Source organism: Papio anubis, chromosome 15, assembly GCF_008728515.1.
Source record: "Papio anubis isolate 15944 chromosome 15, Panubis1.0, whole genome shotgun sequence".
Taxonomy (NCBI): domain Eukaryota; kingdom Metazoa; phylum Chordata; class Mammalia; order Primates; family Cercopithecidae; genus Papio; species Papio anubis.
This window is the reverse complement of record NC_044990.1, coordinates 29,652,974-29,673,545: the sequence shown is the minus strand read 5'-3', so window position 1 is coordinate 29,673,545 and position 20,572 is coordinate 29,652,974. Positions and strand designations below refer to the sequence as shown.

Below are 20,572 nucleotides of genomic sequence, written 5' to 3'. Positions count from 1 at the left end.
TATAGTGCTATTATCTAATCTATAGAACTTATTGAGATTTTTCCAATTGACCCAATGATGTCCTTCAGAGCAAAAGAAAATCCTGGATCATGTCAGTTATCATGTCTCTTCAGTACTCTTTGGCTTGGAACAGTTTCTGAGTCTCTTTATGTTTTATAAAATTGGTATCTTTGGAAAGTTCTGGTCAGACATTTTGCAAAATGTCCCTCAATTCAGGATTATCTGATATTCCTCATGATATAATTCAGGTTATGCTTTCTTGGCAGGAAGATCACAGACGTGATCTTTTGTCCTTCCCAGTTTATCATATCAGGAGGCATATTGCATTGATCTGTCCTATTATTAGTGAGGCTAACCCTGATCACTTGATTTACTTAGAATTTGCCAGCTTTCTCCACTGTAAAGTTACCTTTTCCCTTTGTAATTAGTATCTTGTGAGAAGATACTTTCAGATTATGCAGATATCTTGTCATTTCTCAAACTCCCTCTTTCATAATTTTAGTATTTATTTGTGATTTTTGTCTGAATTGATACTTACGATGGAAGTCAAATAGTAATTTTCTAAAATATTATTCCTTTTGTATTCATTGAGTTTCTATAAGGAAGAATTTCCCCCTCTCCCCCATGTTTTTATTTACGTATTTCAATGTAGATTTGTGATTCTTATTTTTTAAAAACAGGCTGTAATCCTTTCCTTTTATTATTTATTTTGATGCTCAAATTTTGCAAGAGTTAGCCAGTGACAGCCTCCCTAAACTGGCCCCTGTGTCCTTTTGACATGTCCCCATTATTCTTTGATCACTTCTTTACCTTCTTCATAACAAGATGTTATGGGCTGATCTCATCCTTTCCCTGCCCCAGCCCTTGAAGCTGCCATTTCTCCAAGGCCCTGATTCCTTTTACAGGAGAAGGGCATTTAAAAACTAAGATCTAGACATTAGGCAACCCCACTGCTACTGGGGTGTCACTGCTTTTAGGCCCTCTTAGTGGACAGTGCTGGAAAATAGATGTCATATACACACACCCACCCACACACACACACATACACACATACACACATCCATCTCTCTCTATATATACATATAATATATGTTTTATATAATATTATATGTCTAAAATTTATAAAATATATAAACATATTAGATACATAATATATTAGATATATATATATCTAAAACCATGATAGATTTCATTGTCTTATTATGTTAGATTTTCTAATCCAGAGGCACAGGGTTCATTCTAGTCTTCTCCTTTCCATAATTGTAACTTCGTTCTCAGATAGTGAGAAACCTGGCTCCCACTATCCACAATGTATTACTTGTTCAGAACATAGTTTCAGAATTGCTAACCCACACTGCTGTGAAAAGGAAGCCTACTAACTGCAGTGAAATATTTGTTTAAAGTTCTTTTTGCTTTTGGCCTGAGGACACAGTAGTGTAAATACTATATTCAAATATTACTGGGTTAATTTTTTTCCTGGGTAATTATGTTATTCAAAACTGTTCTGTTGAAATGCTGTTCTGTGAATTTGTTTCTGTTTGTATTCCATCTTAGGGGTTTTCTCTATCCTTGTTGATCTTATATTTTATTTGTTTTAAGCATATGAAACATTAACATGACCCCCCAAACCAGAACTGTTCAAAAAGTTATGCTCAGAAAAATGTCATTTTCCCCAACTCCACAATTTTTCTAATCTTTCCACCCCATTCCCTACCAATGTCCTGTAGGTAACCAATCTCAATAGATCCAGGTTTATCCTTCAGGTGTTTAATTTTGCACAAGTGCAGATAGATGATTATTTCCTTGTTTTCCCTTCTTTCTTATATGAAAGAATACTAAGCATAGCATAAATTGTCCCCTGCACTATCAAAAAACATTTTAAGGCACTTTAGTTTAGTTCTTTCTTGCAGTTTCTATTTCTTATATATCTTGGATCCTCTGTGACTTAGCAGGCTCTTAGAATCTTAAATACACTGAGGTGAAACTGTATAAAAGACTAAGACAGGTGTTGATTTTTTTTAAAAAGTGGGCTTTATTCTCTGCTGGACAAGCATTCTCAACTAATAATTCTAGAAAAAGCTCCAAACCCATTACAGGTGGAAAACACCACGCTCAAACCCCAGATCCTTGTTTCAGAAACAGTTCCTCTCTCAGCCAGATGTCCTCTCCTGTTAACAGAGCTGGTCATCCACAAACAAAATAACCAGAGCCTGGAACAAACAGCTTCATGGATTTTTGTAAGTTTAAAGATTTAAAAGTCAAACAGGCAGTCTTTTACCCAAAGCTGCCACTCTCACTTGAATATAACTTTGCTTGGCTTACAGGCAGCCCAGTCCTCCCGGCAGAGGTTCTTGGGAGAAGGGGGGGCCACTGGGACCCCTGCTTTTCCTGGCAGGTAACAGGATGCACCTGCTCAGAGCTCCAGCCGCCAGGATGCACAGCACAGCTGTTTTTTCTTAGTCTGAATAAGCTAGATTTAGAGGTAACAGAGGGATGGAAGCAGGAGAGCAGAAGGACAATTCCCCATCTGTCTGTTTACCTTTTAGCAGTTCTCCTCCCAGAGACTCAAGCATTGGAAAGGAATGTGGTAGAATTTGTCTCAGATCCCCTAGGGGTTAGCAGGTGGCCCCTGAATACTGGTATAGATAAGCCTGCCTGCCTGCAGCCAGCCAGGATGCACCCACAAGCAAAGAATCCAACGGAGGCAATTAACACAGGCCATTACTACTGGCTCCTTTACCATCCCAAGCTTTGTCTAGATTCAGATCGGTCTAATCAATTTTTGGAAAATATGTGTAACTCATCTTGGAAAATATGTACAACTCATCTCTGACAAAACTAGACCAATTCAGTGGAGACTCTATCCTGCTCAGATTAGAGAACAATGATCTGCCCCATGGTCTGGCTGTGGATTATGAGCTGTAGGGAAACTGCTCTTCAGACCATCCTAGGAAGCAAGCAGGGGCTGGAGAGTGCTCAGACCTCCTTGGTCTGTCCTCTGTAGGATTTAGCCATGGATAGCTCATGAGACCTGGAATGTCCCTTGCTGTGAATTTCAAATCCAGCCAGAGCATCATAGAGTTTTTCAAGGATGTAACCACAGATACTGGTGATGGTGAGCTCTTCAGGCCTTCCATAAACCTGGGCAGTACAGACATTCGCCCCAGCCCCCAGGACTTACATGTGTCACAGCCCCATTGTAAATAAGAGGGCGTTTCTCACAGGAGCTCCAGACCAGCAGCATGGATGGATGCCCTCTCTCCCGTGTCAATGATGCCAATGCATAAGCAGCCCTTGCCTTGGGGAGACTCCCTGCTTCTCTCATTGCTGCTTCAGAGGCTGGGGGATGTGGTACAAAAAGCGCTGAACTTAGAGTTGGAGCCTCTTCAACAAATCTGGCCTCTGCAACTCTATGTGACTGGAGTCAATTCACAGAGATGACTCAGCCCCCATAGGCTCAGCTGTAAAAAGGACATGATAATAAGGTTAGCTACCTTATAAGAGCTGGGCAAACATTGAGTAACAGAACCATAATTAATGTGTGTTGTCAGAACTATAAAATATTCTTTTAAAATGTTTGCTGTCTCTCCCATAAAGTGGACACTTGCCCACTGTCTATTCCAACAGTGCAGCCTGGGGAGCGGGGAGGTGAGCAGCAGTCCCAGCTAACGCCGCGAATCTACCTCCAGGTGTTCATCAGTCACCTACGCTGTGTTTAGCACAAAAAACATGTAGGATCAGGTTGCTTCTCTCCAGAATTACCATGAATTAGGAAGAAAAAAATGCAACATTTAGGAAGAGAGAATTCCGTGCGACCTGGACCTTTCAGAGAAATCTTTATGGAGAACAGAATGTGAACACTGGGCCTCACAGGGAGGCCAGGATCTGATGAGGTCAAGAGAGAAAGGAAATGTCACTGCAAGTATTTGGTATCATCTTTGTGGTAAATCAGGATCCTATAGCCTTGAAGGCATAGGTTTTTCACTGTGTATTAGTTATTTCTCAGAGATATCCTTGTAGTCTTGTTAGAGACTGTTACATTTAAAGATGTGGGAGGTGTTGGGAGTGATCGTGGAGAGCTGCGCCCTCCCCACCCAGAGTGAAGCTTGTTCTGGGTACTGGCTTCAGCAGCTAAGCAGGTATGGCATCTCTGCATCCCCTTCTTGACTTTGAGGAAATGTTTGTCATGGAAACTCATGTTTCACAAGCACCTACCCAGTGCCAGGCTGCACTGGGCTCCTCACAAAGGCCCCATGACATCAATGTGGTTATTGGCATTTTACTGATGAGGCAAGGGACGGCTTAGAGAGTAGCTCAATAGTGTCACACAGCCAGGATGTGAACCCTCTGGAAATAAATCAAGACCACGCAAAGGACAACACACACCTCCCAGGGGATTTATTTAGGGGCTATACTTTGGTTTCTACAGGTGTCTCCATGGAAGCCATCCTGAAACTCTTTGGAGAATACTTCTTTCAGTTCTGTAAGATGTCTGGCTGTGACAGGATGCTACGGACACCGGGAGGAAATCTCATGGAGTTTATTGAAAACCTGGATGCCCGCCACAGTTACCTGGCAATCTCTTATCAGGTAAGGCCACTTGAGTCTGGTCTTGGCTGCCCAAGAGGAAGCAAATACTGTGGCAGTCCTGGGCCAGCTCCTGCCTCCCCCTACGGAGGTGCAGTTGTAGGAGAACCCTCCCACCTGCAGAATCCTTGGTACCTGGTATTGGTGGGCCCGGGAGTTCTTTTTGGAAGAGAATGAAAGAGAAACACCTGCTGGCCACTTTTATAAACTGGCTCACAAAAACCGAAGGGATGGCCTTTTCAGATAGGGTGTGGTGTTGATTTGGAAGTAAATCCTGGAGACTGATTACAATTGGAACAAAGGCTGGAAAACAGTCAGGTTTCAGTGCATTTGCAAAAGCTCTCCTAAGGTTTCCTGGCCAGGATGGAGCTGATAAATTGCATATGCAGCCAGATTCATGTTATTCATGTATCAGAAGGGAAGATTTGACAGGGCTAAGAGCCAGAATCAGAAACCATCCAACTCTGATTAACCCATGGGTGACCGACTGAGGTGTTAGGAAACTAATTTCCCTACCGGGATATGCCCTCCTGGAGTTCTTTCCTTGGGTTTCTTGTTTGTAGAGATCGCTAGAAATTCAAACATCTATTTTCTCTTTTATTTTTTAGACAAGAAAAGGTGAAAGAGCATTTATATATATCATAATAATAGTTTATTACTTTAGAGAAAATAGTTTAATTTTAGGGCCTTTATACTTCACCGAGATCTTCCTTCACCATTTCTATACTTGTGTTCATATCCACCCTTTCAGGGTTGTCATGGGGACAAAATGGGATTGTGGATGTTAAAAAGCCTCAGCAACCCTTACACTCCCCATAGATGATACATGGGAGAAGTATTATTTTCTCCATTTTTCGTATAAGGAATCAGAGGCTTGGAAGCCTTAACTGACTTCAATTACGAGTCATGCATAGTTGGGCATGAATAGCCAGGCCTGTCCTATTGTTATCATGTGAACTACTCAAGGGTAGAGGGCGTGGAAAGAGCCCTGCTTATGGGGTCAGATGGGCCCACGAGGCTGTCCCACTGGCTCTACAACTTAACAGCTGTGCGATTCTGGCAAGTTAGTTGCCGTCTCTGAATCTCAATGTATTTTATTTAATAATATTTATTGGGTGACCAATATTTATTGAGTGAGAGTATGTATCAAGCACTTTTTAAGGTATTGGACACAAACAGAAACAAAAAGAAATAAGTAGGGAAAAAAATAACCTGCCTCATAGCAATATGTGGATTATGAGAGATAAGATGTAAAAGTCTCTAGCATTGTAATCAGTCCAGAAAAATCAGCTTTCCATAAATAAATAATGACTCCATTCCTTCCCCTTTCTTTTCTCTCTGTTCAACATGGCCAGTTTAGTAACTACGATAATTTGCATGACAACTTCCTTTCAATTTCTTAGCTAAAGCACAACAATCAGGATATAAAGAAATATAGTTAGGCCCTTTTAATATTTTTTATAATACATATATTTTTTATTCTATGATCTTTTTTTCTTTGCTTTTTTATAATTTCAATTTTTTGAAAGAGACTCAGAGGGTACATACGCAGGCTTTTTACATGGGTATATGGCATGATGCTGAGGTTTGGGTATGATTCATCCTGACACCCAGGTAGTGAGCATAGTACCCAATCGACCCCCATCCCCTCCTCCCTCCTCTAGTAGTCCCCGGTGTCTGTTGTTGCCATCTTTATGTTCATGTGTATTCAATGTTTAGCTCTCACTTATAAGTGATGCTACAGAAGCAATAGAATAGAACTTCTCTGGTGGTATTTGAGGACATTTTGCATATAATGAGATAAATAAAATATTTAAATATTATAATATACAAGTTGGAAGAAGATACATGCAATGATACCTAACAGCTATATAGTGCTTTATTCTGGGCAAAGTATTATAGATTGTCTCTTCAGGCAAAAATAACAAATTAAGATAATGTTCACTTTTTTTGTGTCTGTCTAATAATTTGGCAGTGCCTTTGAGGCATACATTTCTGGTTATAACTGAGCCTTTAATCTTCTTATGCTTTAGCTAACCTTTATTGAGTGCTAATTATGAAGCAGGTGTTGGGCTAAGTAATGTGTCAACATTGACTTATCTTCCTGATGCCATTAGAGTTGGCAGTCTTATTTTTCCTGTTATGCAGATGAGAAAACTGAGGTCCAGAAAGGTCAAGTAACTGTCCCCAAATCACCCAGGCATGGTGGCTGAGCTGGATCCAAACCCACACATGTCAAATATCACACGGCTTTAGGTGTACAGCCTTATTTCTGGGCTTTCTATTCTGTTCTGCAATGTTACCTAACAGCTATACAGTGCTTTATTCTGGGCAAAGTATTATAGATTGTCTCTTTAGGAAATTTTTTTTTAATTCTGTTATTCTTTGCCCTGATTCTCCACTTTTAAAAAGCCCTATTTGAAGCAAGAAATAAAAGTATAAGAAATGAAAGTATAAAAGTACAAGAAATAACTATATTATTTAGAGACTTAGTGACATTGACCAGAAGAACTAAAAGCACAAACTTTTGGAAGTGTCTCTGGGCAGGGGCTAAGGAGTGAGGGGCATGAAACAGGATCACGTGGACTTTCTTTCAGGCTTCTGTATTCTGTTACTTTATTTTCACTATGTAGGATTTGGATATAATTTTTAAATTAACTGTTAATTTCCTATTTTATTGATGCTTTTTATATGTGCTGCCTCAACTACTCTTTACATTTTGTCAAGATGTAAACACACATACATACAAATAAATATACTTTCTCTAGGTACACACTTTTGGAATTATAAAAAAAAAAATAGTATTTGAGGGCTGGGCATGGTGTCTAATGCCTGTAATCTTAGCACTTTTGGAAGCCGAGGTGGACAAGATCATTTGAGCCTAGGAGTTTGAGACCAGCCTGGGCAATGCAGCAAAGCCCCCATCTCCACAAAAAAAAAAAAAAAAAAAAAGTAGCTGGGCATGGTGGTGGCGTGCCTATAATCCCAGCTACTCAGAAGCCTGAGGTGGAAAGATCACTTGAGCCTAGGCAGCAGAGGCTGCAGTGAGCCGTGATCGTGCCACTGCATTCCAGCCTGGGCAACAGAGTGTGATCCTATCTCAAAAAAAAAAAAAAAAAAAAAAAAAAAAGATAAAAAAGTATTTGGGGAAAAAAAAGAAACCCATTTTAACTAACAACCTTTCACCATGGAAGACGACAAAGATCTTGGAAGGAACCCATCTCCTTTACCTATTCCCTCATGGCCAAAAGCTGTGTGTCCAGGGTACTGAACTGTCTACTAACTAGCTAGAGACTCCCCCAGGCAAAGTCTCTATTCTTCTTTCCTGGTATACATCTCATTTACTGTGAAATGATACGTACTTGAATGTCAACATTTCTGGAGAAAGGGGATCTCTTCTGATGTATCCTTGAAGGTTCTACTTTTTTTTTTTTTTTGAGATCGCTCTGTCTGTCACCCAGGCTGGAGTGCAGTGGCGCCATCTCGGCTCACGGCAACCTCCGCCTCCTGGGTTCAAGCGATTCTCCTGCCTCAGCCTCCCGAGTAGCTGGGACTACAGGCATGTGCCACCATGCCCGGCTAATTTTTTCATATTTTTAGTAGACGGGGTTTCACCGTGTTAGCCAGGATGGTCTCGATCTCTTGACCTCGTGATCTGCCTGCCTCGGCCTCTCCGAGACTGGGATTACAGGCACGAGCCCACCGCGCCCGGCGGAAGGTTCTACTTTCTAAATGTTCAAATTGACATCACAGATGACATTATCCTTTCAGAACAAGAAATGGTTTAATTCTACTTGCAAATTCTCTGATTCCCTGATGTGTTGGAAAGTGAAGATGCCCATGGTCACTTGGTCACAGGCCAAGTGTGGTGGAAACTCACTAAGGCTTCCTGTTACCAGCAGACAGCTGCTTTTGGAATATGGGTAGAAACAGCATGGCACGGTGCAAAGGCTCATTTGGGAATCAAATGTTCTACCATTAACCTAGGTTTACCTTCCCTGAGCCTCAGTTTCTTCCTCTTAACATGGAACTACTACTTGCCATATAGGGTTGTTTAAAGTATAGTAGGTATAGTATAAAATTCCTGACATACAGGAGCAGAAACAGTGGGAATTTTTATGTGATTGGAGAGAGGGTTGGGATATAGTGCCGTAGGATGTAATGGATAAATACTATTGTTTCACAAAGCCTCAAAAGCGTAATTTATACAATTTGTGTCCACTGGGGAAAATGTGTGTCTTTTAATTAGGAGATGCATGCACCATCGTTTCGTGTGGAGAGAGGAGCAGATGGGAACATGTTTCTCCATTACTACTCAGATAGAAGTGGTCTGTGCCAATTGTACCAGGTATGGAAATGGCTTAGCTGACTGCAGAGCTATGGAGCTTCTGAAGTAAGGAAAGTTTCCCCACAGATTCTCCAGGATGGCTAATAGCTGGCTACGGGTAAGAAGTTAAAACTCTCTTAGAATGTGTGACTTCATATCATCTTGACCACTGCTCCCAAAGTCCTTGAGCTTTTAAAATGTTTCCAAAATTCCACAAAAATGAATAATTTGTATTTTTCTTTCAACATTTTAAATTATACAGGTTTTTACATAGCTGTGATAATTCTGCATATATTATTTTGTATCAACTCTTTATTTGCATTTAGCATTGTAGAAAAAGCATGTTTCCACATAATCTTTAAAACCACATATTAAATGGCTGAATGATATTCCATATTGTAATTATCTGAACTAATCTCCTATTATTAAATTTTCCATTGATACTAATCTTTTGCTTTTGTAAACAATGCTATCATGAACATCTTCATGCATGCTTTCCATATATATATATATATATATATATATATATATTTTTTTTTTTTTTTTTTGAGATGGAGTCTCGCTCTGTCCCCCCAGGCTGGAGTGCAGTGGTGCGATCTCGGTTCACTGCAAGCTCCACCTCCCGGGTTCACGCCATTCTCCTGCCTCAGCCTCCCGAGTAGCTGGGACTACAGGCGCCTGCCACCGTGCCTGGCTGATTTTTTGTATTTTTAGTAGAGATGGGGTTTCGCTGTATTAGCCAGGATGGTCTCGATCTCCTGACCTCATGATCCACCTGCCTCGGCCTCCCAAAGTGCTGGGATTACAAGCATGAGCCACTGTGCCTGGCGCTTTCCCTGTATTTTGTATATAACCCTGGGATAGTGCCCAGAGGAACACTTTTAAAAACTTGATCCTTAAATCTTTTACAACTGAATTTTGCTTACATTATCTCTAGGTTTATTTGTTTGTTTAATGAGTTAAATGCCTACCTGAAATAACAAACAAATGAATAGATGCCAAACTAGAAATTAAAGTGGCATGGATATATTTGGTATCCAAACATGTATAACTTCAGTCTCTGCATATTTTTATTTAATTGGTTGTTGCTGATGTCTGATTTAAAGCAGGGCCTGGGCTTGGTGAACTTCAGAATATTCATCAGAAGTTTTACAATTTGATTATTTTATGATTTTTGCGATAAAATTGCCTTCGGCCATCCCTCAACAATAGGTGTCCTTCTGCTGCAGGTATCATTGAGGCTGTGGCCAAAGACTTCTTTGACATTGAGGTAACCATGGACATTCTTGACATGAATGAAGAAGTGGAGAGGACAGGGAAGAAGGAGAGTGTTGTGTTTCTGAAGGCTTACAGGAAGATGAGAAAGGCAAAGTCAAAAAGGCTACAAGACAGTCAGGGCATCGAGAGAGACCAAGAGGTACTGGGTTTGCTATGCCTTTAGAAAGAACAGTTGCACTTAAGTAGAGCTATCAGTCTTGGAAAAATCTATGCAAACAACAGAATCAACTGGACCTTTGAATTTTTTGTTTTTGTTTTTTACATTTTCCTTTAAGTTCTGGGTTACAGGTTTTGAACGTGCAGGTTTATTACATAGGTATGTATGTGTCATGATGGTTTGCTGCACCTATCAACCCGTCATCTAGGTTTTAAGCCCCACATGCATTAGGTATTTGTCCTAATGCTCTCCCTCTCCTTGTCCCCCATCCTCTGATAGGCCTCAATGTGTGATTCTCCTCTCCCTGTGTCCATGTGTTCTCATTGTTCAACTCCCACTTATGAGTGTCTATAGCTATACCACCCTGGACATGACTGATCTTGGAAGCTAAGCAAGGTTGGTCCTGGTTAGTGCTTGGATGGGAGACTGACTGGACCTTCTAATAGTGGAAATAAGGCAGAGCTTCTCAATTTTGACACAACTGACATTTTGAACCAGATAATTCTTTGGTGTTGATGGTGTGTCTTTTACATTATAGTGTCCTTAGGAGCATCCCTGGTCTTTTCCTACTAGTAGAACCTCATCCCTTCATTTGTGGCACAAAAAAAAAAAAAAAAAAAAAAAAGAAAGAAAGAAAGAAAAAGAAACGTCTGCTGGCATTGCCAAGTGTCCGCATAGTGGGGGTAATGGATAAAATCATTCCCAGTTGAGGATTGCTGGGTTAAGGTTAAGTGGATATATACTGGGAAGCATTCTGGAATGTACCTGAGCCTGGAAAATTGTTCACCTATAAGAATAACCATATGAAGGATTTGAAATTTGAACTTGATGGCTTTTTTTTCAATCCTCCTCAAATAAATTGATCTTTCCAGTCTTCAGAGCCCACTTCTGCAGCTGGAACCATTCATAGGTCCTGAGTCAACTCAAGACCCTGTACTTGGCCACCTCAGTTGCACCTGGTAGGGTGACCATTACCTGCTTAGGTTACCACATGCATTAGGTGAACAGCTCTCCATGACCATAGCTTGTGAAAATACTCAGATTAGGATTAGTCTGTGATTCCTTAGAGTATTTTCAAAGTCCACCTCAGAGTCTGTTCACTGCAGAATCTTCAACCACAGGAAGAAATGTTCGTGCATGATTTTCTTGCCAGATAGCATCTTAGTTCTGTCTTGAGATTTTCTAAAAAGTTATGGCTTTCTTTGATAGAGAAACAGTATGAGGACTAATTTGATTAAAAAATATCGGAAATGCTAAAATCTTGGTAGAATTGATCTTGTAAGCCCTCATGCTGTTCCTCTGGCCATGGCACAGTTCCTTAGTTAAAGGTGGACCCCATCACAGCAAATGGGGTTTGTGCTTCTCCAGTCATGTGACCAGGTGCCTATCTCCCTGCCATCTGCAGGCCCTCCAGGCAGCTTTCCTCAGGATGAAGGAGAAATATTTGAATGTTTCTGCTTGTCCTGTGAAAAAATCCCACTGGGATGTTGTGAGAAGCATAGTCATGTTTGGAAAAGGTAAGTGAGTGGTTCTCCCAAGCTCAGCTCTGAGATCAGAAAGACTGCCTGATTCTCAGGAGTAGCTGCCAGTGTACACTGACGGGGCCAAGCCCTCTGTGATTATCATGGCACTAGTTTCCGCAACACTTGGATTTGGCGGCCATGGTTTTTAACTTTAAAATGCCAGACTCTAATTGTCCTTCCATTGCCTCTCATTATTTGTGCTGGGTCACATGGAGACATCGTCTCTCCTGTCCTAAGAAAAAGTTTTTGGAGACACAATTGGAATCACTCCCAACAGGTGATGGGTGGAGAGAAGGAAGATGAGCACTGATGTGCCATCAGGAACAATGAATTTTCCAGAGCTCCTCCTCTGCAGTCAGGCCTTCTCCATTTGGACACATTTCTGGACTGGAGATCTATGGATAACAACCTTAGTCACCCAGCAAGGCCACTAGATCAAGAGCCAAGAAAGCAAGTTTCTGGCTCTGTGCCTAAGGAGCTGTGTGACCCCGGACAAGAGTCTCCATCTTCTCATTTGCAAAATGCAGGCATTAGGCTTGCTAAGGTAGCCCCGTGGGCACTGAGCCGGTCTAACGATTAGCACCTAATGCCTGAGTCTGAATAAGGGCTCTGATCCACTGGGAGAAGGGAGTTAGGGTGCTCTGTGTCACGGCTCAATGGGCCAGGTGACACGCATCTGGGAGAAGGTCTGCAGGGCTCAAAGGGCTGCATTTTGCGTCCTTCAAGCCATGGCAAGTGAGTCAAACATGCAATTGACATCCTTTGTCTAGGAGATTTTCATATCAAAAAGGCTCCATTTCGAATCTCTACCCCCTGCCAAATAGGACTGTTGGTTAAATTTTCACGTGCCACCCAAAACTGTCAGTCTAAAAAGCTCCATGGCAAATGTCCCTGATGCTGGGCCCGGAGCACACGCTCTGCTCTGCTGGCTCATTGTCTGGCTGTCACCATTTCAATGCCGACTCTGTGTTCATGGCGAGACATACTCAATTGGCCCAGAAACTCTTCAGCGGCAGGCAGAAACTTGGCAGGGGGCAGAAGGGCTTCTCAACCTGGTAGCAAGTTTTCTGTTTGTTTTAATTTGGAAGAAGAATTGCCGTGGCCATCTGGAGATGCTGAGGGAGCCCATGCAAAAGAAGTAGGATTGCACTTTGCTTGTGAAACACTTAAGATACTATCCCTATCCTGAGCTCTGCTCTGTGCAAGGGTGGCGGCAGGAGCTGCTTCTCATCAGCACTTTCTCTACGTCCAGGGCATCTCATGAATGCCTTTGAGCCCATTTATCCTGAGAGACTCTGGATTGAAGAGAAGACATTCTGCAACGCTTTTCCTTTCCACATTGTATTTGATGAATCAGTAAGAGACTCTTCCCTAAATAGTTTGGGACTGGGGCTAAGCCAGGGAGGTGAGCATGATTTATAGTCCTTCATGAACAGTGGAGATTTTCAAGTCCCTGAGAAATCCCCAGGACTTGGGAGACTAGGCTCTACCCTGGCAGGACTATTGATTTCCTTTTCGTATTGTGCTATCCTCCAGAATCCAGAATGCAGGAGCTTCTTGATAGGGTAGAAAGGGAGGTTTGAACTAGTAAAAGCATGGGAAAGTTTACCATTAGAAAAAAGGGGAAAAGGAAGTGACACTAAAATTCACTACATAAACAGACAGCAGAACACAATCAGTAGCAATGATAGGGTGGAATTCTACCCGTGAATTCTTCCCATCCTTGTGGCCACCAGGTATGCCTCCATCCCACCCAGCTTCACATTCTGCATCTTGAACATGGGGAAAGGGTCATGCCAACTCAAGCCACTGCTCTGTGAGAGTTGTGAGCATAACTATTTAAGTTTGATTGTTAATCCATTTCCACGGATAAAATATATGTCAACTGAATTGATTAGGAACTCATTAAAAGGACACCTATTTTACTTCCTCCTTCTGTGTGTTCACTGGTGATAGCAGTGAAAGGCATCTCCCCACCTCTCTGATGAATTTCTTCATCCAGACCTGGGTAATAGATCCAATGCTATAGAATTTGCTAGTTTCTTCATTAGCAAATGATAGAGAGAGAGAGAGAGAGAGAGTTGTCTCAGAGCTAGGGAGGAACTATTAGCCCCATAGAGAGCTGTAACCTCATTTCTCTTTAGTCAGAAATAAGCCTCTGAGCACTGTCATACTATTCTTTTCTCTTTCAGACATTAGCACAGATTTGATTGTTTCAAAAAAAATTATTACTTCCATGATGTTGATTCCATTACTGACCCCCTTTCCCGACAGTGAGCCACAGAACATGGCTAGAACGTTATTTCCAAGGGGAAGTTTATGGGGAGGGGGGTCGCCTTCTATTCCTGTCTTATATCTGTCTTCTGTGGATAGCTACAGGTAAAGCAAGCTGGAGTGATCATTCAGAAGTTACGTGCCAGGACTCCAAACCCAGAAGATTCAACTGGATGAGTATTTCTCCATCATTCATCCTCAAGTTACCTTCAACATTTTCAGCATCTGCAAATTTATCAACAGTCAATTTGTCCTGAAGACACGAAGAGAAATGATGCCTGTAGCATGGTAAAGTCAGACCACACTCAAATTTCGAGGTAATCACTCACTCCTTTCCTGTTGCTCCCTGCCTGTTTGAGAGATTGATCAGAAAGGGAAGACGCAAAGTTTTCCAATTTCCTAAAAAGTGGGATAGGGGCTACGTTGAGAACACATTTTCTTTTTTCTGACCTTTCCACTTGACTTGATCTGTAAAGAATGTATTTTATTTCCTCAACCATCTCTGGTTTAGACGTAAACTATATATGTAATATAGTTACATACATAATTATAAAATTATATACATTATGTAATTACAAAATTCTGATGTTACCAAAATTTTCAGAATGCATGAGGTATTACTGGTATTAAATTAATGTCTGTATTTTATGTAGTAACATGACCATCTAATTCACTGTTGGTAGGGCACACATTTTGTTTTTAATTGAGCAAAATTTACATAACAAAATTTACCATTTTAATAATTTTTAAATGTACAATTCATTGATATTAAGCACATTCACATGTTGTACTACCTTCACTACCATCTATCTCCAGAACTTTTTTCATATTGTGCAAAACTGAAACTCTACCTATTAAGCAATAACTCATTTGTCCTTCCTCAATTCCCTGGCAACCAGCATTCTACCTTCTGTTCCTATGAATTTGACAAGTCTACATACCTCATATAAGTGGAATAATACAGTACCTGTCCTTTTGTGACTGGCCTATTTCAATTAGCATAATGTCTTTAAAGTTCATCCATAATGTAGCATGTGTCCGAACTTCCTGCCTTTTTAAGGCTGAATAATATTCCATTGTATGAATATACAACATTTTCTGTATCCATTCACCCATCAATGGACACTTGGGTTTCTTCCACAACTTTGCTATTGTGAATAATACTACTACTATAAGGGTGGGTGTGTGAATGTCTCTTTGAGTCCCTGCCATCATTTATTTGGAATGTATATCCAAAAGTGGCATTGCTGGATTTTGTGGTAATTCTATTTTTAATTTATTAAAATTAGGAACTTCCATACTGATTTTCATAGTGGCTGCTCTATGTTACATTCCCATCAAAATGGATGAGTGTTCCAGTTTCTCCACATCCTCATGAACACTTATTGTCTGCTTTTAAAAAAATAGTAGCCATCTTAATGGGTGTGAAGTTGTGCTTTTGATTGTGTTCTCATTGTGCTTTTGATTTGTGTTTCTCTAATAATTATTGATATTGAGAATCTTTAATGGCCATTTCTACCTATTCTTCAGAAAAATGTCTATTCAAGTCTTCTGTCCATTTTTAATTGGGTTGTTTGCTTTTGTGGTTGAGTTGTAGGAATTTCTTATACATTCTGAATATTAACCTCTTATCAGATATATAATCTGCAAATGTATTCTGTGTGTTACCTTTTCACTGTTGGTTGTGTCCTTTGATGCACAAAAGATTTTAATTTTGATGAAATCCAATTTATCTATTTTCTCTTTTGTTGCCAGTGATTTTGGTGTCATATCCAGGAAATTGTTGCCAAATCTGATGTTATGAAACTTTTCTTCTATGTTTTCTTTTAAGAGTTTTATAGTTTTAGCTCTTACATTTAGGTCTTTGATTCATTTTGAGCAAATTTTTGTATATGCCATGAAAGGGCACACATTTTGAGCTATCTTTCTATTAGAGGGATGATTAGGTATTCCAGGGATAAGCACAGGCAGAGCTGGGGGGATGTCTGACAGGAGAATGACATGTTCTGGGAGCCTGAGTGAGATGTAGAGTGGAGTGATGGGAGAGGAGGCTGGCAAGATGAGGATTTGAACTCTATCCTGCAGCTGGAAACATGTTGAAGTGTCTGCCATTATCAGATTTGATTTTAGAATGATCACTCTGGAGGTGTGTGAAGGATGGGTCAGAGTGTAGAGAAAATGGATCCTGGGAGGCCAGACAGAGGCTGCTTCTGGAGTGCAGGAAAGAAGCTCTAAGGTGCTGAACTGTGGCAGTGGCACTGGGGTGGCATTTGGAGGATAAACTCACAAGATAATTAAGGCAGGACTTGGTGACCTGATGTAGGGGGTGGAAGAGAATCATTGGGATAATTATTAGCTTCCTTGCTTGGGTAACTGGGTGATGAAGGTGCAATTAACTGAAAAAAAGACATGATATAATGTCTTGAGGCTGGGATTTTTGTCAGTTTGAGTTACTGCTGTATCCTCAATGCTTAAAACGGTATGCCTAGCTCATCGTAGGGACTAACTACATATGTAATGAAAGAACTAATAGAAAGAGAAGATTTGTGGAGGGGATTGAAGATGAGTTCAGTTCAGATATCCATGAACAAGACACCTGATAGGGAGAACAGAAGAAAAATAAAAACACTGTTCATGGAGTTATTAATTGTCACAATCATCCTAGAGGGTATTTTGGCAATATGTATCAAAAGCCTTAAAAATGAGCATATTCTTTCTCTAAGTAACCCGCGTCTAAGAATACATCTTTTAACAAACTAACTAGCCATGATTATACACAAAGACTGCCTCAAGCTTATTCATCACAATGTTGTTTATACAATGATAAGCTAGATATAACATAATCAATACTAACTTATTATTTAATAGTATGAGCAAGGTAACCAGCAAAAATTAAGATGCATATCTATATTTAATACTATGAAAGAATATGTTATATATTTTAAGTGAAAAATTCAGATTATGAAAAGAAGATGCCATGTACATCTTTTTTGTAAAACAAAGATGTACTACAAAATATTAACAGTAATTATCCATGTGGTGTGATTGTGGGTGATTTTTACTATTTTCTTTCACTTTTTTTTGTTTTCTGCAATGAATGTGTACTGCTTTTACAATAACAACAAACATATCTATTTTTAAAGAAATACACATATTGAGTTCAGGAAGCAAGATTTCTCTGGAAATTCAGATTCAGTCAGCATGGTGTAGGATGCAGCTGTGTGATGCTAAATGAGAATACCAAGACAGAACCCTCAGGAACACTAGCGTTTAAGGAATGAGATTAAAATAATGTAAATAAAATTCAAAGAATTAGGGGACATCTCAGAGAGAAAGCAGTGCAGAGAAGTCCTAGGAAGTGAGATTTCAGGAAGGAGGGTCTGGTTAACATCATCAAACAGCAGAAGGGCTGAGTAAAGAAAAATCCAAGAAACTTGTGTTGGTATCAGTAGCATGGAGGCCCTTGACAGATGGGAGCCACTTCAATGGAGGCAATGGACAGAGCTGCTGGGGAAAGAGGGGAGATGAATAAGGTCTCATGGACTTTGGGTAAAAGAGAAGGAGCGTGACTGTGCAGTGACTAGAAGCACACAGTGTGGGAGATGATTGGTTGTCCAGCGAGCTCGTCTCAGCCCCTACTGGTGACATACAATATTGTTGCATTTCTCTCTATGATGGCAAGGCCAGATGATCTGGATGGAGTCCATGCAGTGCATGGTGTACCTGTGCTCTCTGAAGCTCCGCAGCCTGTACGAGCTGGAAGACTCAATATGCATCTTTCTGACATCGACCCGATGACACCACCAGGGATCTCATCCTCCTGAACCAGCAGTGGCTGGCTAAGATAGAGTTGTCCAACCAGCTGGAAATGAAGAAGAAGGAAGAGCTACAGGTCCTCTCCAAGCACGTGGCCACTGAAAAGAACAAAACAGAGACCTTGCTTTATGCCATGCTGCCCAAACATGTGGCCAACCAGTTGAGGGAGGGCAAAAAGGTGTCTGCAGGTAAGGCACCCTCTCCTGCACGGGGACCTCTGAGCAGAAGGTGGTATGTCTTAGTGGTCAGGGCCACAGGTTTTGAAGCCAGACAGAAGTGGTTTTGAATTCTGGTTCTGTTACTTGTAAGTGACATGATCTTGGGATAATTACTCCACCTGTATATTCTCAGCTTTGTTCTCTCTACATTGATAATAATAAAAATAATACAGGAGTAAAACATGAATTATATAAAAATGGTTGTCAACTACACACACATTAGGTTCTCTAAGAATGCAAGGATGTACCCTGAGACTGGCCTCATTACTCAGTGACAATGAGTAGGGTTCTTAACTGTAACTAAAAATAATACACTTGCACACCGGTTAAATCACAGCGTTCCTCTGAGGATCATTCTGGGACAGTATGCTATTTATGGAGGCAGGGATGCCGTGTTTACCCTGAACTCACTTTCCATTTGTCACGGGACTGTGTTCATTCACCAGACACGCCTGGTGAACTTACTCTGTGCTAGGGTGCTGTTCCAGATCTGGGGACACAGAGAAGTTTACAGACTTGTGAGTTTGATAGATATATGCAGAATAAATTAATGGATGTAGAAATGACCAATGGAAAAGAAATTAATCTGCATTAAGGAGAAATTATTGTGCCAGGATCCGTGTTAGACATTTTACATGTGCTGTTTCATTAAATTTTCTCAACATTTCTATGAGGGAGGTATTGCCCATGCCATAATGCTGAGCAAATTGACATTCAGCACAGCTGATAAGTGAAAGAGCTGGAAAGTAACTGTGTTAAGGCCATCTAACTTCAAAATCCATACTCTTTCCATCACATAAGGTGCTATGGCAACACGGAGACAAGGAAATTAATAATAAAGAGATGTCAGGAGAGAAAGAGATAGGGTGGCCAGTTGGGGTTGTGGAGGTACCTCTCAAAAGTGTGTGACACTTGAGTTGGGCCTTGAGGCTGAATTTCAGCAAGCAAAGAGGAAAAAGGCATTTCTGGAGAATGGGCTACTAAGAGCAAAGGTGCAAATAAATACCATGGGGCATGTTCCCAGAGCATGAGGTATGTGGAAAAGTGGGGTCTGGTGAGGCTGAGTGGGTAGGGTGAGGTTCAGGTGATGCAGTGATTAATCTGGACTGTTAAGGAAAAGGAAATTGTCTTTTATTTTGTAGGCAGTGAGAATTCATTGAAGTTTCTTCTCTTATTATGGAAGTGACATGATGAGTTTTATAAATCCAATTTGGGCTGCAGTGTAGTGAATGCGTGAGGTGGGGCTGAAAGCCCGTAAGGGCGCAGCTGATTGATGGTAGAGGCCTGAACTAGGGCAGCCTGAGGAAGAATCAGCAGGATTTCCCCACTGACCAGATGGGGACGGTAAGACAGAGGGGGCAGGCATGGGTCTGAGGCTTCTTGCATGGAAAAATGGGATGATTTGTCGTAAGGCAGGGCCAGAAAGAAGAGCAGGGTTGGGGGAGAATGATAAGGTCTATTTTAAAACCACTGAGCTGGAGATGTCTGTGGGATACTCCACATAGGATGATCAGAGGTAGGAATCTTAGTGAGAGCTCAAGGGAACATTGTGGCATGGAGCTATACATCTGGGAGTTATTGCAATGTGGGCGGGGTTAATCATAGACTCTGTGAATGGTGGATAAGATCACCTAGAGGACAGGAAGTGAGAAGACAGTGGAGTATTACTGTTCAGGGAACATCTAGTACTTAAGAAGGTTGAGAAGCCAAGGAAAGATATAAAACAAGGAGATCAGAAAGCTAGGAGGAATATGAAGAGAGGATGATAGGCCAGAAGCCAAGGAGAAGAGAAAGTTCCACGAAGAGGGAATTACAACTAGAGGCTTAACTAACAAAGTAGGCACCCGGCTGTGTTCAAGGAGTCATTGATTCACTCACTTAATATTTATTGAGCATCTACTATGTGCCAGGCCCTGCTTTAGGTGCTTGGGATACAGCAGAGATCTAAACTGACAGTCTTCCATCTCATGGAGCTTTGTATTCTAATGCAGAGGTAGACAAAGACCAAATAAACCATTCCATACAAAATATCGGGCCAGGCGCAGTGGTTCACGCCTGTAATCCCAGCACTTTGGGAGGCTGGGCTGGCGGATTGCCTCAGCTGAGGAGTTTGAGACCAAGCTGGGCAACATGGTGAAATCCTGTCTCTACTAAAAATACAAAAAATTAGCCGGGCATGGCAGTGTGTGCCTGTAGGACAGCCCAGCTACTTGGGAGGCTGAGGCAGGAGATTTGCTTGAACCCAAGAGGCAGAGGTTGCAGTGAGCCGAGATCGTGCCACTGCACTCTAGCCTGGATGACAGAGCGAGACTCTGTCTCAAATATATATATATATACACACACACACACACACACATACACACACACATATATATACATAACGTCACATGTG

The 20,572-nt window shown here is 41.1% G+C and overlaps 1 protein-coding gene across 1 annotated transcript in view; it reads left to right on the top strand.

The window, feature by feature from the left end:
* The first annotated feature begins 1,165 nt into the window (after positions 1–1,165).
* Positions 1,166–20,572, top strand: part of LOC101006944 (guanylate cyclase soluble subunit beta-2-like) — a 36,063-nt gene continuing 16,656 nt past the window's right edge. Inside the window, 10 exon segments of the mRNA XM_031655856.1 lie at positions 1,166–4,590; positions 8,837–8,928; positions 10,127–10,331; positions 11,755–11,866; positions 13,125–13,228; positions 14,246–14,281; positions 14,283–14,463; positions 17,829–17,906; positions 17,909–17,932; positions 17,935–18,150. Of these exon segments, the coding sequence (XP_031511716.1) occupies positions 4,438–4,590; positions 8,837–8,928; positions 10,127–10,331; positions 11,755–11,866; positions 13,125–13,228; positions 14,246–14,281; positions 14,283–14,463; positions 17,829–17,906; positions 17,909–17,932; positions 17,935–18,150 (1,201 nt within the window). The 5' untranslated portion in view covers positions 1,166–4,437.